This window comes from Acanthaster planci, linkage group LG02 (genome assembly GCF_054643075.1).
Source record: "Acanthaster planci isolate LZ-2023a linkage group LG02, COTS_SCS, whole genome shotgun sequence".
NCBI classification, from domain to species: domain Eukaryota; kingdom Metazoa; phylum Echinodermata; class Asteroidea; order Valvatida; family Acanthasteridae; genus Acanthaster; species Acanthaster planci.
In genome coordinates this window covers 15,308,973-15,323,627 of record NC_141778.1, presented here as the reverse complement: position 1 = coordinate 15,323,627, position 14,655 = coordinate 15,308,973, and the positions used below count along the sequence as shown (strand labels likewise).

Genomic DNA, 14,655 nt, shown 5'->3' with positions numbered 1-14,655 from the left:
TCCTGATCCCTCGGCGGTGCCCTGCATAATGGTCTTGCAGAGGCTATGATGTCGACACGATAGCCTCCGCAAAAATGTTAGCAGATCAGACATAAAAAAATCTCAATTATTGTTGTGTGATTTTCATAATTAACGGAGTTTCACATTGATTTTAGGTTGGATCTGACAGTCAAAGATTTCAGAAATCGGGATGGTTCAGGGATGTCGGACCACTGACGATGTAGGATGCATAGCATGACCTCCTTGAACATTGGATGTTTGGCTCCATACAGCAATGGGTTTATAGCACTGTTAGCAAACAAGAAATGGCACCGTACAGGAAGAGGTTGTCTGCCCCCAGCATGATGAGAGGCAGTTGGGCAACGGGAGAAGGAAGCAGACGCAGGAGACGACGAAGAGGTTCTTGGTGATATGAATCTGATGCTTCTGGATGCGCTTCTTGCGGTTGGGGTCGGTGTTGACGCTGACCATGGACTTATTTTGGCCGGGTTCTAGGGAGCTGGTGGTGGTTGAATATCGAAAGCTGGAGCAGGCTTTCCGTTCTTTCCTGAAGTGGCGCCGGATGAAAGTGTAGGACGATGCCGTAACAGAGGAGCGTGATGGTGAGAGGACCCGGGTAGAGGACTCCAGCCAGTAAGGACTTGTACAGGCTTGATGTTGGATGGTCGCTGTCGTCCCAGACCCACATGGATGTTTTTGTTGTAGCTGAGACGCCCTACACCAGTCGCCAGTAGAATCGTCGTCAAGAGGATCGGAAGAAGCCAGATGGTAGCCAGCATGGGCACTAGTGTGTAGGCTGTGTAGATCTTTTTGTAGGCGGTGACATGCTTGGTGATCAGGAGCATGCGATTGACAGCGATGGCTGCAATGCTGAACATGATGACCCCAGCTGAAATGGGCGAAAGAAAGGCCACCATTAGGCACAGGTTCTCGACCGACTGGGGCAGGTAGCCGCGAATCAGCACGATCGCGGCATTCATTAGAGCGCAGAGGCACATCAGGAGGTCGGCCACGCTGAGATTGGCCACGAAGACGTTAGTGACGGTCTGCAGCCGGCATGACAGGGCCACTGCCATCAAGACAACGACATTTCCTGTGACTCCAAGGAGGGAGATGATCAACACAGAAATAGACACAAACACTCTCCCATCGTAGGTGTACAGGGAGGTGTCATTAGACACTTGTAAATCACTGGTGTTGTAAGGCTCCGTGAGTAGCGGCAAGGAGGTTGTACTGTTGAACAACGCCAACGAGACGCTGCTGTTGATGAAAGTATCAGAAACTAGCGACACAGAGGGGGTGTTGTTATGCGCCATTATTTCAATGCAATCATTGCTCTCCGGAAGAAAGTTACGCTGCTTAACTTGTCAAAACAATTTAAGATACCAGACCAGACGGAATGCTTGTAAATATCTGCTGTTTCGTGCTGGAGCATGAATCCACTATTTGTTTCCTTATGGAAAATGAATCATGCGTTAGCACAGATAGCAATTAGTTTGAAACCGACTTCCTGGTTATTTTGGTTTAATGCTTTTTCTGTCGCTATATTGTTTTTCTCTCGGGCCTTTCACAGAATTCATCAAGCTGGGCCAAATTACCCAAGAGCCACACAGGACAATCACTGTGCCTAAAGGCCTACATCTAATAGGGGGGACGAAAAATCCGCATTTGAAAGCTTTGTCGTGTCTTTGCGAATTATGGATTTTTAGAAAACTGAGCATAATAAAATCGACACCCAGGCTTCCAACACTCAGCCCTGTGAAATTAGTGCTGGAGTGCTGCTGCCAACCGCCTCGAGCAGAAGCACCCCCTCAACGGTTGAAAGGAGCCATTTTGATTGGGAGGGTCATGTCGTTGGTAGCGATGCGACCGTAACGCGTGCATTTCCGAGTCGTTCGTGGACCAGCAAAGTTCGTTTCCGACCAAAGGCGCCTTCGTTTCTAAGAAAACTCCAGCTCGAGGTTCAAACGTGGTAATTAAGACCAACCAAAAACTGGTACCTTGGACTCACGGAAGAGTTTGGGTATTCGATTGCATTGCGTTGACTGTGTGTAGAATTTTTAGTGCTCTGTAAAAGATTTTAAAATTGTGATTTTTCCTGTGCGCACGAGATCAATGTTTCGTAATATGACCCCCTTCATTATGTAGTATGAACTACATCCTTAGTGTTCTTGGAGCCAACTTGTCCATCTGTAAAAATACGTACTGATGTTCAGTCTACGTTAATGATTCTATGTACATGTACCGGTACTGTACCCATTTGATTCGCTGCATTCTGCACTTGGGAAGTCTGAAGAACCAGACCCCTTTCTCTTTGGAATCTGCACTTTGTCTTGTACATAACCCAAACGCAACAACTGCACCATTTCTTTCGGTAGTACTCCAAGCTATGACCAAGTTCAATGGTAGGCTATGTACATGTACATAAAAACGTGTATACGAGTACATCGAACATCGGTTCGTGTTGTAAAAAATGCACAGGTTGAATCCAAGAACACTAACGATGTAGTTTATACTACATGTACTTATGATGGAAGGGAGGCCATATTAAGAAACAACGATCTTGTGTACACAGGAAAAATTACGATTTTGAAGTCTTTATACAGAGAACTAAACATTTCCACTTAAATTAGAAACTACATGTAACAGCAAACACGATTTAATGGGATTTTCTGAAAAAAAAACTGAACAAAGCCAGAAAACATGAGAGAAAATGATCATCGAAGTCGCACCCCTGTACATTTTCAATGGCCCGTTGACACTTCTTTCCGCCAAGGCCACTTATGCGCATGCGTGTTAATTATGAATTTATTAGTGAAGAGGTCTATTGACGCACAAGGCATAGTGGGTTACTTGCTGTTCTAATTCATGCATTGAGTAAATGTGATGGACAAATGGAAGTGTCGACACGTGTTATGAAAGTGTCGACACGTATTATGTTACTGTTCAGAAATCTACCCAGTAAGTGCTCAATAGAAATTACATACTACTATTACATCTTGCGTATACTCTCCCCAGCGTCCTTTAATGGTGGCGGTGGGTAGATTGCAAGTCAAATATTCTGTAAGGTTTGCATTTATTATTTATAGCCGTTGAAAGTACCATGGTTTCACTTCTGATCGGCAATGCCTGTTTGCTTTTTTTTCTTCTAATTTTGGAAGTTAAACAGCAGACCAATAGTTTTGCTTTCACAAGTTTATTTGGTTATAGGGCCGATCATTTTCAGTTTTGCTTACAAATGAGTCGAATTACAATTCGAATTGAAAGTTACAGAAACTTCAGACTCCGAAAAAAAGAGCTGCCATACTGAAAAACGCTTTCTGTAAGGCATATTCACCTAGGTCCAAAATTTACTGTGACTATCCCTTCACACATTTCCGATGTGGTGAATTGTGTGGTGAATTATGATATTATTTCTGGTATGCATGCTGTCACATTAGCTGAGCTCACCTCGTCCAAGTCTAACCCGAGTGGATACCACTGAGCCCACCTCATCCGAGTCTGACCCGATTGGAGCCCACTGAGTCTCGAGACTCAAGTGTTCTGCAGTCACAAAAGAATTGTTATAATAGACCTGACATTAAAGTTTGATTAAACCATTCAAAAAATTGCATGCGTTATGGATAAACAGTATCAAGACTTCTTTCCCGTGAACTAGGAATAATGCCACACTGTATCATGCGCATGCACGCCCTGCATGCATGCTGTGTGCAGACCAATCAAGTACGCGTCAGCCGGCTGCGTTAAAGCGGTTAGCCCGCTGTACATAATAGGCCGACACAAGTTATCTTGTCAGATGAGGAGGGATCACAACATTTCTCATTGAATAAGCAGACACATTCCAAAGAAATAATCACTTGCCCGGTTTGATACAAGACAGAATGTAAATGATGCTCGGTACAAGGAGACGACTTCGCATCGACCTGTTTACATATACAGTCTCGCCAATGGTAGCGCAATTTCGAGCGATAAAAATATCGAACACAGTTCCTTAAAGGCGTCCGACACTAGTCTTGTGCCAAGCTTTGCTCCTGGGACGATTTTGACGGCTGATAGCAACACACACGCATGTTGTGTTAATGGAGTCGATTATTTGTGTCCGTGAAAGTGAAACTTAGAAAGTGTTCCAAAGTATTTTAAAGAATTTCTATTCTTTCTCGACCGAAGCATTTTAAAGTTTCCACGTTCTTGACAAATCTAACTTGTATTTCGTTTTTGGGGGATGGGTGGGGGTGGAGGGGTACCTTTTGTAGCCTTCCAAAGGCATGGTACTGAATTTGGGGGGCTCTTTTTTTTACACACGTTTTGAAAAGGAATGGAAATTTGAAGGCCCCCAGATTGCCTTTTCTCATTGTATCTGCCACCCCCCCCCAAAAAAAAGGGAGAAAAAATTGCTCAGAGGGCCCTTTTGCAGGTGCCCCAGGAACTGTCGATCTTCGTCAGTTCAAAAATAACTGAAAGTATGCATTTCATAGAGAGGGGCGTGGGTGAATAAAATGGCCCATCCCCATCGCCAAAAAGTAAGCGATGTATCCATGACACGCAGGCTAGAATGGCAGACGGCATGGTTTTACACAGCAGCGTACGTCATCCCTTTGCGCATAGCGACGGCGTGTATTATAATGACGAACAATAATAATATTGGCACACAACCCGGTGATTTACGCAAGTTCTCTGAAGTAAAACTACATGCATTCTGGGAGGCAAAACTGAAAGTAATTGACTCTGTATTCCAGTAAATTTAATCACGAAAAAACACTGTTAGTCTCATGTAGTGCATACGTAATACTTTTCATTTGAGCAGCAACTTTTAAATAAATACGAAAGACAAGAAGTTCATTGAACTGAATTCATTCTACTCATAAAACTTGTGCACGCCAAAGAAATTTAAATCATTTGGATATCAAGAATTTCTCAGTGTAACCTACATTTCTTTCTTCACGAGAGCAACTGCTGCTCGGGAAAAATGGTGCGTAACATTACTACCGCTGTCAATGTGGACCTGCAAGAAGTTTTTATTGCTTTCAATACTAGCGATTATCTGCCAGCGGAAAACTCGACCTCGCAGTATACATACGGAGCGAGAGTCTTTGTTTCCATGGCCATACTGCTCATATCTGTTCTTGGTGTCACTGGGAATGCCATCGTCTTGATGGCGGTGGTCCTGTCATGCCGGCTGCAGACCATCACCAACGTCTTCGTGGCCAATCTCAGCGTGGCTGACCTCCTCTTGTGCCTGTGCGCCTCGGTCAACGCTGTGATTGTGCTCATCCGGGGCGGTCTACCCCAATCTCTGGAGAATCTCTGTTTCGTGGTGGCCTTCACAACACCATCAGTGGCAGGGGTGACTTTGTTCAGCATCGCGGCCATCGCCGTGAATCGCATGCTTCTGATCACTAAGCACACCACAGTATACAAGAAGATGTACCAAGTCCGCAAACTGGTGCCCACGTTGGTGATCATTTGGCTGCTCCCCTTTATCATTGTCACCGTCCTCTTGGTGTCAGGTGTAGGTCAGCTCAGCTACAACAACCACGTCAACATGTGCTTAGATGACAGCGAGCACCATCTCTCGATCCTCTACAAGACCTTACTGGCTGCCACGCTATACCCAGGCCCAGTTGCCATCACGCTCATCAGTTATGGCATCGTCTACACTTTTATCCGGCGTCACCTCAAGAAGGGACGGCGAGCCTGCTCCAGTTTCCGCTATGTCTCTTCGACCGCAGCAAGCTCCCACGACCCAAGCATCTCTGAGCCCGTGGTCAGCGTCATCACCGACACCACCCGCAAGAAGCGCATCAAGAAGCATCAGATTCAAATCACCAAGAACCTCTTCGTCGTCTCCTGCGTCTGCTTCCTTCTCCCGTTGCCCAACTGCCTCTTCATCATGCTGGGGGCAGACAACCTCTTCCTGTACGGTGTCATTTTCTTGTTTGCCAACAGTGCTGTAAACCCGTTGCTGTATGGAGCCAAACATCCAATGTTCAAGGAGGTCATGCTATGCATCCTACATCGTCAGTGGTCCGACATCCCTGAACCATCCCGACTTCTGAAAGCTTTGCTGTCCAGGTTCAAGTGAGTTAAATGTGGAGAATTTATCTCAAATAGCAAAAATGACCAAATTGCTAGACTTCTCACCTTGTATAATCCAGAAGGAGACTACTACCGGAGGAAGAAATATTGACTCGTAATCGCGCGCCCTCTGCTGGTGACACACAAACACAGACAATCAACCACCGCGCAGAATTTGAGATCGAAGCTTCAAAAGATGTCATGAGGCCACTTGAAACCTTGGATAGAAAAGAGGGTTGGGGCAAAAATAAACCCACTTTTAGTCTCTGCATTGCTATTTCCAAAGGTGTTTGTAGGCCTTTAGAAATGTGTACCCTTGCAGAGTGACGTAAGAGCATATCCATGAATTTCAAACCTTTTCTTTAAAGTTTGAGTCAACTTGCACTTATTCCGTCTGCACTTTGCCAAATCATACGGACAGATTTTACCAACGCATTTATTTTCGTGAAAACCAGAAAATCTTTCTATATGAAATTTAAGAATTTGGTTTATACCTTCAGACTTCTATCACATTATCCAGATGTTTCTGTTTTAGAATTTGTGTTGTATTTACCAGTGGACACTTCAGTAAACGCATGCAATGACCTTAAAACAATGTGGTCTTTGAAATGACTGAAATGCAGAAAACTACAGGATTTTGTTTATACGATTTCCCCTGGAATTCTTTGAAACATATTTCGGATATTTTCTATATATAACAACCTCATCCCTTTTGTTGGTTAAAAACAGGAAACAAACCAGGCAGAATGTGTGAAATTTAATCCTGGGATTTTCTGGAAAATCTTCAAGGGAATTGTTTCTTTTATTGACAACCAAGGAAATGCCAGACAAATATTAATTCATCTCTTGGTTGAAAAAGCTTGGACGGGGGCACAAAACCACGATGGGGAAGCTACCCTAAGGGTACGCAAAGGAACGAGTTTGCAGGACCAGTTGACGGAGGTATAACTGTGGTTTTTTTTCTCACATTCGTGTTTTTCAGACTCAATGAAAATTTGGGAAAGATTCTGTGCCGTTGATGCTGTATTTTAAAAACACATCAGCGAGAATAAGTTCCTTTCCACAGAGTGAACCCTGAGCTTTGAAGCTTATATCATGGTTAAGGCTACAAGTCAGGTAAAGGAGTCTGCGAGAGCATCATGCAAGGATATCTCTTTTTGGGTATGTTTGTGTGGTTCTGCAAAGAACTGGAGGGTAGTCCAGTCTTGGACATCATGCTCTGTCCGTCGCCAGGAGACTGGAGAGGTTATAATGATGAAGCAGCTTATGGTGTCCGGAGGCGGTGAGGTGTGGAGATGATGCTAACATGGGATCCAACCCAGGGCAGTCAAGCAGAACATGGGATGCTAGATGATCAGTGAGGTGTGTCAAGCTGAAGGAGGGGGGGCATGGGGGAAGGTTACCAAGGGTATAGGGGACCCATAGGCTAGGAAAAAATCCGAGGGTATAGAGACTATTGGACTTTGATGTGAGAATGGGACGCCAAATATCGCTCCGGCTCTTTTCAGAATCACACGTGCTAAAAGAGATATCCTGGCATAGAATGAACCCTGTTTTACCATGTAAAAATCGCTCCAGATTGTAACTTCGACAGGGAGCCTAATAACCATACGGGGTGCGTTTTAGGCGTCACGTCTTTCTTCTATAGCCATCACATGCCCTTTAAGTTTGTACATGTACAACCTTTTAAGGTAAAATGGAGCGTTGTTGCAGGGCAGCGAATGTAAAATGAGGTCGCTTTGCACTCCTGACGGTCTTGCATTGACCTGAAAGGAAACTGTGTACTGTAATAATGTCTCTATTACGTAACTACATGTATATATACATACTTGTACAAGCATAAACAAAAGTGAATTTTCACAAATTAAGTTCCGTTTATAATCAAGGAATGATTTCCATAAGCGAGACGCCAAATGAAAGATCTCAAAATAATGAATTGCTTCAATTTTGGCGGTGTAAAATATGATTCATTTTAGAAATTTTGTGTAATTTTGAAATGCATGGACATGTGGCTTACCGCGTTGTATAAACTCGAAGCTGTCCCTCAAATATCTCTTTTAAAAGGAGCGGAAGTTAATTTACTTTTAGATTGATTTTCACTGTTGGCCCTCAACGGAGTTGCACCCCATACAGCTCTTCAGGCTCCCAAGTAGAGTGCCTTTTCTGTTAATAGGGACTAACTACACGCAACTTACTTACTTTACACTTCATGATGAATTATGCTACACTCTAAAATAAAATGTAAAGGTTCCGTATATAAATATGTTTAATATCTACAGGGACGAATAAAGTGACGAGGCCTGACGTTTTTTCTTCTGTGTGTACTCAATTCGAGTATGAGATATTCTACATGATGTGTATACGGTTCTGGCACAGGTTTTCATACACTTTGGATGGACGGGAGTGTGCAGAAGGATGGGAAAACCCAAACCAAAACCAAATTAAAGTAAAAAAAAAAAAAAAAAAAAATTAGTGACACCCCCCAGCAAGCTCGCCGAATGAACTTCGTGTATGTATATGCAATGAACGTGATCCCATCCCAGCGCTCTGCATGGATAGGGGAACGAGCGCAGGAGTCAGAGCTGTTTGAGAGCTGCGACATAAACGTCTCCAAATTTTTGAAACCAAAATAGTGGATTATGCGTCAGTGCACAGAGACAAATGACACTCAATAACTGCTGCTTTACCGCATCACGGACGTATATATTAAAAAAACCTGGACTTGCAACGCCTTAATTTGTATGAAATAGAAGCCAACCAACGGCCATTTTACCGAGCCGAATACAAATGCGCGGGTTGCCTCGCTTCTATTGACGCCAGGGAGAACAAAGGCGGGCATTGCCGGGCAAGCTTTGTATTCGGCTCGGTAAAATGCCGCGAGTGGATTCAATGATCTCTGTAAGCTGATTAAGGACACTGCGAGCCCAGATTTTCATATACGTGCGTGTACCGCATACATAAAGAACAACCATTTTGATTCCCAAGTCTGAAGTTGGCTCTGGTCTACTGCGAGAGCGCCCTCTGTTAGTGTGGGAAATTTCTCGCGTGAACATCTTGTTTATTGTGAAATGAACCCCCCCCCCAAACAAATAAAAACCAAATCTGAATATGACAGGGTCTGCTAAACTAAATCCCCCCCAAATTCCATTCATTAAATTCACCTATAAAAACGATTTAAATGTCATTTACTAGAATTTTTAAGGGTTATATTTTCATTTACTGTTTTATAGTACATTTATTATTACCTGCTGTTATGATAGCTCCCTGGGATTTTAACACTTTGTAATTCATTTACTTTTATACCTCAGACCATCTTAGTTTTGGCAGCCACTCGTAGGAAAAACACGTCTGTGACGTCAAAAGATCGGGTTCTATGGAATATGACCTATGAAACAACACACTGAAGCCACTGCCTGGAGCTTCCCGTACAGCGAATTTCAGATACAACCAACATTTTTACTAGGTCCCGCGGATTTCGTAGCAGGGCAATTCCAGAAATTAGGGGTCCAAAAGTGTGGCATTTTCTTGTCCCTGTTACATCTGACCTTTGTTATTTGACACGGAAATGTGACCGGACTTGATTTCAAACGATTATCATTTTTTGGCAGGCAATTAGCATTAATTCATCACTCTTGGAAATTCGAAAATGTGTTCTGAACTTACAAAATCGTATGTCAGATGTGACAGGGACACAAAAAAATGGACCTCTAATTTCTGGAATCACCCACTAACGAGTCGACTGAACTTTCAGAATACAAAAACATTATCTAAAATTTCTAAATTAAAGAGAAATACTCCAATGAGATCAATTCATGAATGTATAAAGCTTTACATTTAATGCACCAAATACCACCACAGACGACGAATAAGGTACATGCAAATATACAAAATGCCTTTATTAGATTACAAAAATGTACGTTTTGAAACAAGTAAATACCTAACTTTCACAGTTGCTGAAATTTCAAACGCCTGTTGAGAACAAATTAGTTTCAGCAACCTCGAGGTACAATATATATTTTAGTGGTGCTCTACAAAAATAAGAAATTTCGAATATAACAAATTCAGTGGACACTATGTTTCTCTCTTTAAAGCAGGAAAGATCTGGCTTGAATATTGCGACAGCTGAACCCATGTACATTGTATAGCCTTTTGTAATTCAGCAACATCAATCCGAAAAAATTTCAAGCCTATTACACCACATACAACCATCCATATTTCACTAATCCCTTCCAAAACAATAGAAAAGAACACAACCAAACAGCGGAAAATGTCAACTTCAACAAATAAAAACACTTCCAAATAAAACGGTAGAAGAAAAAGTAAAAAATACCCCAACTCCAACAATTAATTGACATCTATAATTCGTAACTTAAACCTATCAGTTTAACTGAAAATACTTGTTGGCAATGGAATATCCAAGAAATTGGCAGGTTGCCGGCAAGCCGAGAATTGGGAAACTGTAAATGCTATCATCAATGGTTGTCGGTGACTGGAATATACCATTTACCAAGAACACTTACACACGCAACGTGCATAACATCTGCCCCTTTGTTTTCCTCTTCAGTACCTTTGAATCTTTTAACGTCATTCTAGAGACAAGACAAAAGGCAATGACGACAGGAAAAAAGAGCAAGCACTTTTCATGAAATATTAAGGGACTCTAAAAATTGCCTGGAACCGAACACAAGAATAGCCAATACTGTCTGTACAAAATGTTTGAAATAACGAACCCCCCCCGGCAGGCTGCAACTGAGGCTACTACTAGTCCTTTCACATGCAGTCACAAGACCTGTTACACATAACAGGATGGTTCCATCGCAGTATACCTCTGACCCGATGAGGTCAGGTTTTGACGCGTGCACGTTCCTTAGGGAGCTTGGTGGATCTCACCTCCAACTGTCTCCCACATGAAAGCATGCATGTGAACAAAGCATGACGTCGTGATGTCTTGGGTTTTCTCCTTTTAACAGCTTGTGACTCGGCTTTCGAACAGGCATCTAGCGATGGACTTGTGACAAACTCGTGAGGAACACAACTACAGAAGTATTCAAGTGTCCAAAGTCTGCATATAGGAATCCAAGCAACACCTACATGCAAATACCATCCATCCAGAGCAATGTCAAGCACAGAGGGGACGGAAAGTAGAAGGGGCTTTGCAATATCACACTTTCTGAACCACTAGTTCAGCCAATGCTGCAAACATTGTTCAATCCACATGCATCTATGGCAATGCAAAGACAAAATGCTAGCTTTGAGTCTCACAAACCTGAATGAATGTTAAAGTGAATGGAAAACAAGGTATAAACGGTAGCATCAAAATTGCATCTTTCAGTGGAAAAAAACTTGTACAAGAGAAATATCAACTACTGCAATTAATATGTAAGTACTGAACCCTCATGTTTGATACAATATACAAATTACATTCAGAACACCGTTAATGTACAGATTGAATATCTTTTCTTTGTTGGAAAATAAACCAATCCTGTGTGGGAAAGGAAATGTTTTAACCTGTACAATTATTCTTACATCTCTACTGTTCTGATGTTGCGTTTCTGTCATTTCATTTCAGAGTAAAAACAAAACTGTGGAAAGCATGTAGAAACAAGGGACAATATTAAAACTACTCCTGTTACAACAAAACAAGACAGACAACAAGGACGCTGACATCAGCTGCTAAAATATCAAATTAACATGAGATTAAAAAATAATGAAGCGTGGACAGAGTAAGAGTTCAAATATCGCATTAAGCTCAATAAAAAAAAATCAACTTTGAAGGCGTGGAGGTGGGTTGATATAAGAAAACAGGTGCAGGCCACAATCAGCCAAGCTAAATGGCGAATTAAACATGTTAATTCAATGCATGTCTGGTGCCAAGGTGCAAATTGCTGGGCAATTTGACCTTCTCTTACACCGAGGACCAAAGTCCATTCATAAAATGCTGAATGACTGCTGTCGTCTCGTGTAACCCAACCACCAGGTGCTAGCTATGTAGACAGCTTCAGGGTGTCAATTAATTTGGGAGTAATCTGATCAAGACAACAGGATTACTAGGGATACAAAAATATAAATATTTTAACTTTATATGGAGTCTCTTGAGTTGCTGCCGTCAGAGGTGGTGTTGAGGGGCGGCTCTCCATTTTCCATCTCTTTTCTGGGGAGAGAAAAAAAAGGGAAAACTGATACTGTCAGATTTTATCAACTCTGTCATATCACCGTGAATGACTTCAGTGTAAGACAACCATGTCTTTGACGTCTCAGAAATAAGTAGCTCGGGGCAAATTTCAATGTAACATTGCAAAGAGACCTCCACCTTTTGAGGCATTATTTGATTTAAAAAATCAGACGTGAACCCTTAGGGTGCTAGTGTTTGCCCTCTTGACAGCCAAAGGGAGGGGGTGGTTTGTGGTTTCTCCAGCCCCTTCATATCTTGGTTGCCCGACAACCACACTTTCCTGACATGTGGTAATTAAGTAAAGCTATCCATTATCAGTATGTTAAGGGGTTAACACCAAGGCCATTCAAAACCACTTTCTAGTTTGCTCTGTCCCGACATCTTTATTTGACATGCACAGAAGACAGGGATGTTATAACAAAGCCAGGTTCTTGAAACTTGCCTGTCTGTCCGTATTGCAAGTCTATGCAGCTGCCCCTCGACTTGAACACATCGTTTCTTTTCAACAACTCTACTTTGCAAGAAATTCCAATCTTTACAAGACTTTGTAGAGTGTTTTCCAATTTTCAACGGGATCCAAGGTAATGTTGAATGCCTGAATTGGGGACTCATCTCAGGACTCTTTTTCCATGATGTATATAAAGTCAAATCAACAAGAAAGTTAACCTTTTTAGCCATGTTATGACCAAGTTTAATAAAGTTGATGTCAATGTGTCTCTGGCAAGAGAACCCTCAAAAGTTTGGTGTGCCCCCCCAAAAAAGAGGGGTGATGATATCGGACAGAATTCAACAGGCAGGGGGTTCACTACTGACAAGAATGAAGAAGCTTTATGCATTCCATAGCCAACACAGGCAAAAGCATGACTTCTACTGTGCTTCACACAAAAAACTGTTTTAACGCTTTTCAAACTGTGTACACAGATGAGTGAACAAAGTACCAACAAACTCATCCCCAAAAAGAGGCTCACTGTTATTACAGACAAGAACTTAAACAAAATTGAAACAAACTTGACATGAAGTAGGGCAGAGCAGATCCAGGACCCGGGGGGGGTGGATGTGGGGGGTGTTGGGGGGACGTAAACTTTGTTTTGTGTGTGGGGGGGGTTGCAAAACACTGATTGTAATCTTTATGAGCTTACTCAGGTGTATTTAAATCTGGGAAATTTTAAAAGGCTTTGGGAAAAAAGGGAAATGAAGTAGTCCATTTATGGTGTCCTTCTCACATGATATAAGAATACAATCCTTCTTTTGGACCTTAGGGTCAGAGGAAAATACCAGAGTGAGGGTTTACTGGTATGAAACGGAATATGATGCTCCTTACAATGCAATTTTTTTGGGCACTGTCAACAAATTCCAACTACGTATCAAGAGTTTGCCCTAATCAAAACTTCAAGGAATATACTCAGGACGAAAGATTAAGTATGGAGTTTTATATTTGTAAAAAGGAAAGACGACGACCATTTGTCATTTACTGTACCTTTGTGATTTTTATGCCGTTTCTTTGAAATATGTATAGCAGACTCATTAACGATTACAAACATCAATAAATTGGGGGGGGGACACAGCGGTTAGGTCTTTTTGCAATTCACCACATCAGTGTGTGCCCAATTGTGTTACTAAAACACCTCATTTTTACAAGAAATCAATGCTCTAGTAGTGCCCAAACCATGCAGAAATGGGCATTTGGCTCTGTTACACCCTTAAAGCACAGCCCTAACGTGACAAAAAACACAACAAAATAACACATATGCAGGCATGCACACTTACTACAGCAATGTTAGAAGCCCCTTTAAAGGACCAAGAGAAAGCAACGCATGAGTCTATCTATTTGGGTAGTGATGATGGTGTTATCCTGGGGCAGAACGATACAGAAGAGAAACAAGAACATGAAATGTCAACTGAATCGCACATAACTTTTATTCTGAGAGCTAGAAAAACAAGAAGTTCACTGGATAAAACTGGTAGTGTGTAAATGAAGTACACTCTAGTACCCTTAATTCTGAAATTTCAAAGGAAGCTTAGTTCAACTTGCATGTAGACTAGATTGGAAATTTTGCTTTGAACTTTCTTAAATCCTCAATACTCCCTCAATATTCTGGAAACCAATGGCACTCTCAGCTTTTGTGGGGTGCTGAGCCCTATTACTAAGTAAAAGTGCCACTGTATCTTTAATGAAATTGAATATTCTTTTCCTGGTGTTGTGTTCATAACAGAAAGAAAAAGAAAATGAAGTGGGATTGTAGAGCAAGTGCAAAGAATTGTATACAATGTTGAGACCATCACAAGACCAGACGCAAGACCATTCAGAAGAGCAGTCTGGGACGTGTCTTACTACAGGATAATAGCCTGTGACTAGAATTCAGACAAGAGGTCTTGTGCCGGTCTTGTGGCAATTTTGTGGACTCTTG

The 14,655-nt window shown here is 42.1% G+C and overlaps 2 protein-coding genes across 3 annotated transcripts in view; one reads left to right on the top strand and one right to left on the bottom strand.

The window, feature by feature from the left end:
• Window positions 1-4,966: 4,966 nt before the first annotated feature.
• Window positions 4,967-6,082, top strand: LOC147799938 (neuropeptide FF receptor 2-like). Its single transcript, XM_087148680.1, has one exon. The coding sequence runs from the start codon at window positions 4,967-4,969 to the stop codon at window positions 6,080-6,082; it is 1,116 nt and encodes a 371-aa protein (XP_087004806.1).
• A 3,798-nt stretch (window positions 6,083-9,880) lies between these two features.
• slc10a7 (solute carrier family 10 member 7) overlaps window positions 9,881-14,655 on the bottom strand; it is a 35,843-nt gene continuing 31,068 nt past the window's right edge. Inside the window, exons 11-12 of one of the 2 annotated variants that reach the window (XR_002597441.2) lie at window positions 14,015-14,099; window positions 9,881-12,226 (exon numbers count right to left, since the gene is read on the bottom strand). Coding sequence is in view for 1 of the 2 variants with exons in the window: in XM_022223863.2 (XP_022079555.2) it covers window positions 12,154-12,226 (73 nt within the window). In the remaining variant the exon portion in view is untranslated. The remainder of the gene's footprint in view (window positions 12,227-14,014; window positions 14,100-14,655) is intronic. The other variant, XM_022223863.2, reaches the window with a different exon arrangement.

Coding starts and splice junctions, on each gene's coding strand:
- LOC147799938 (XM_087148680.1), top strand. CDS start 4,967: ATGGTGCGTAACATTACTACCGCTGTCAATGTGGACCTGCAAGAAGTT.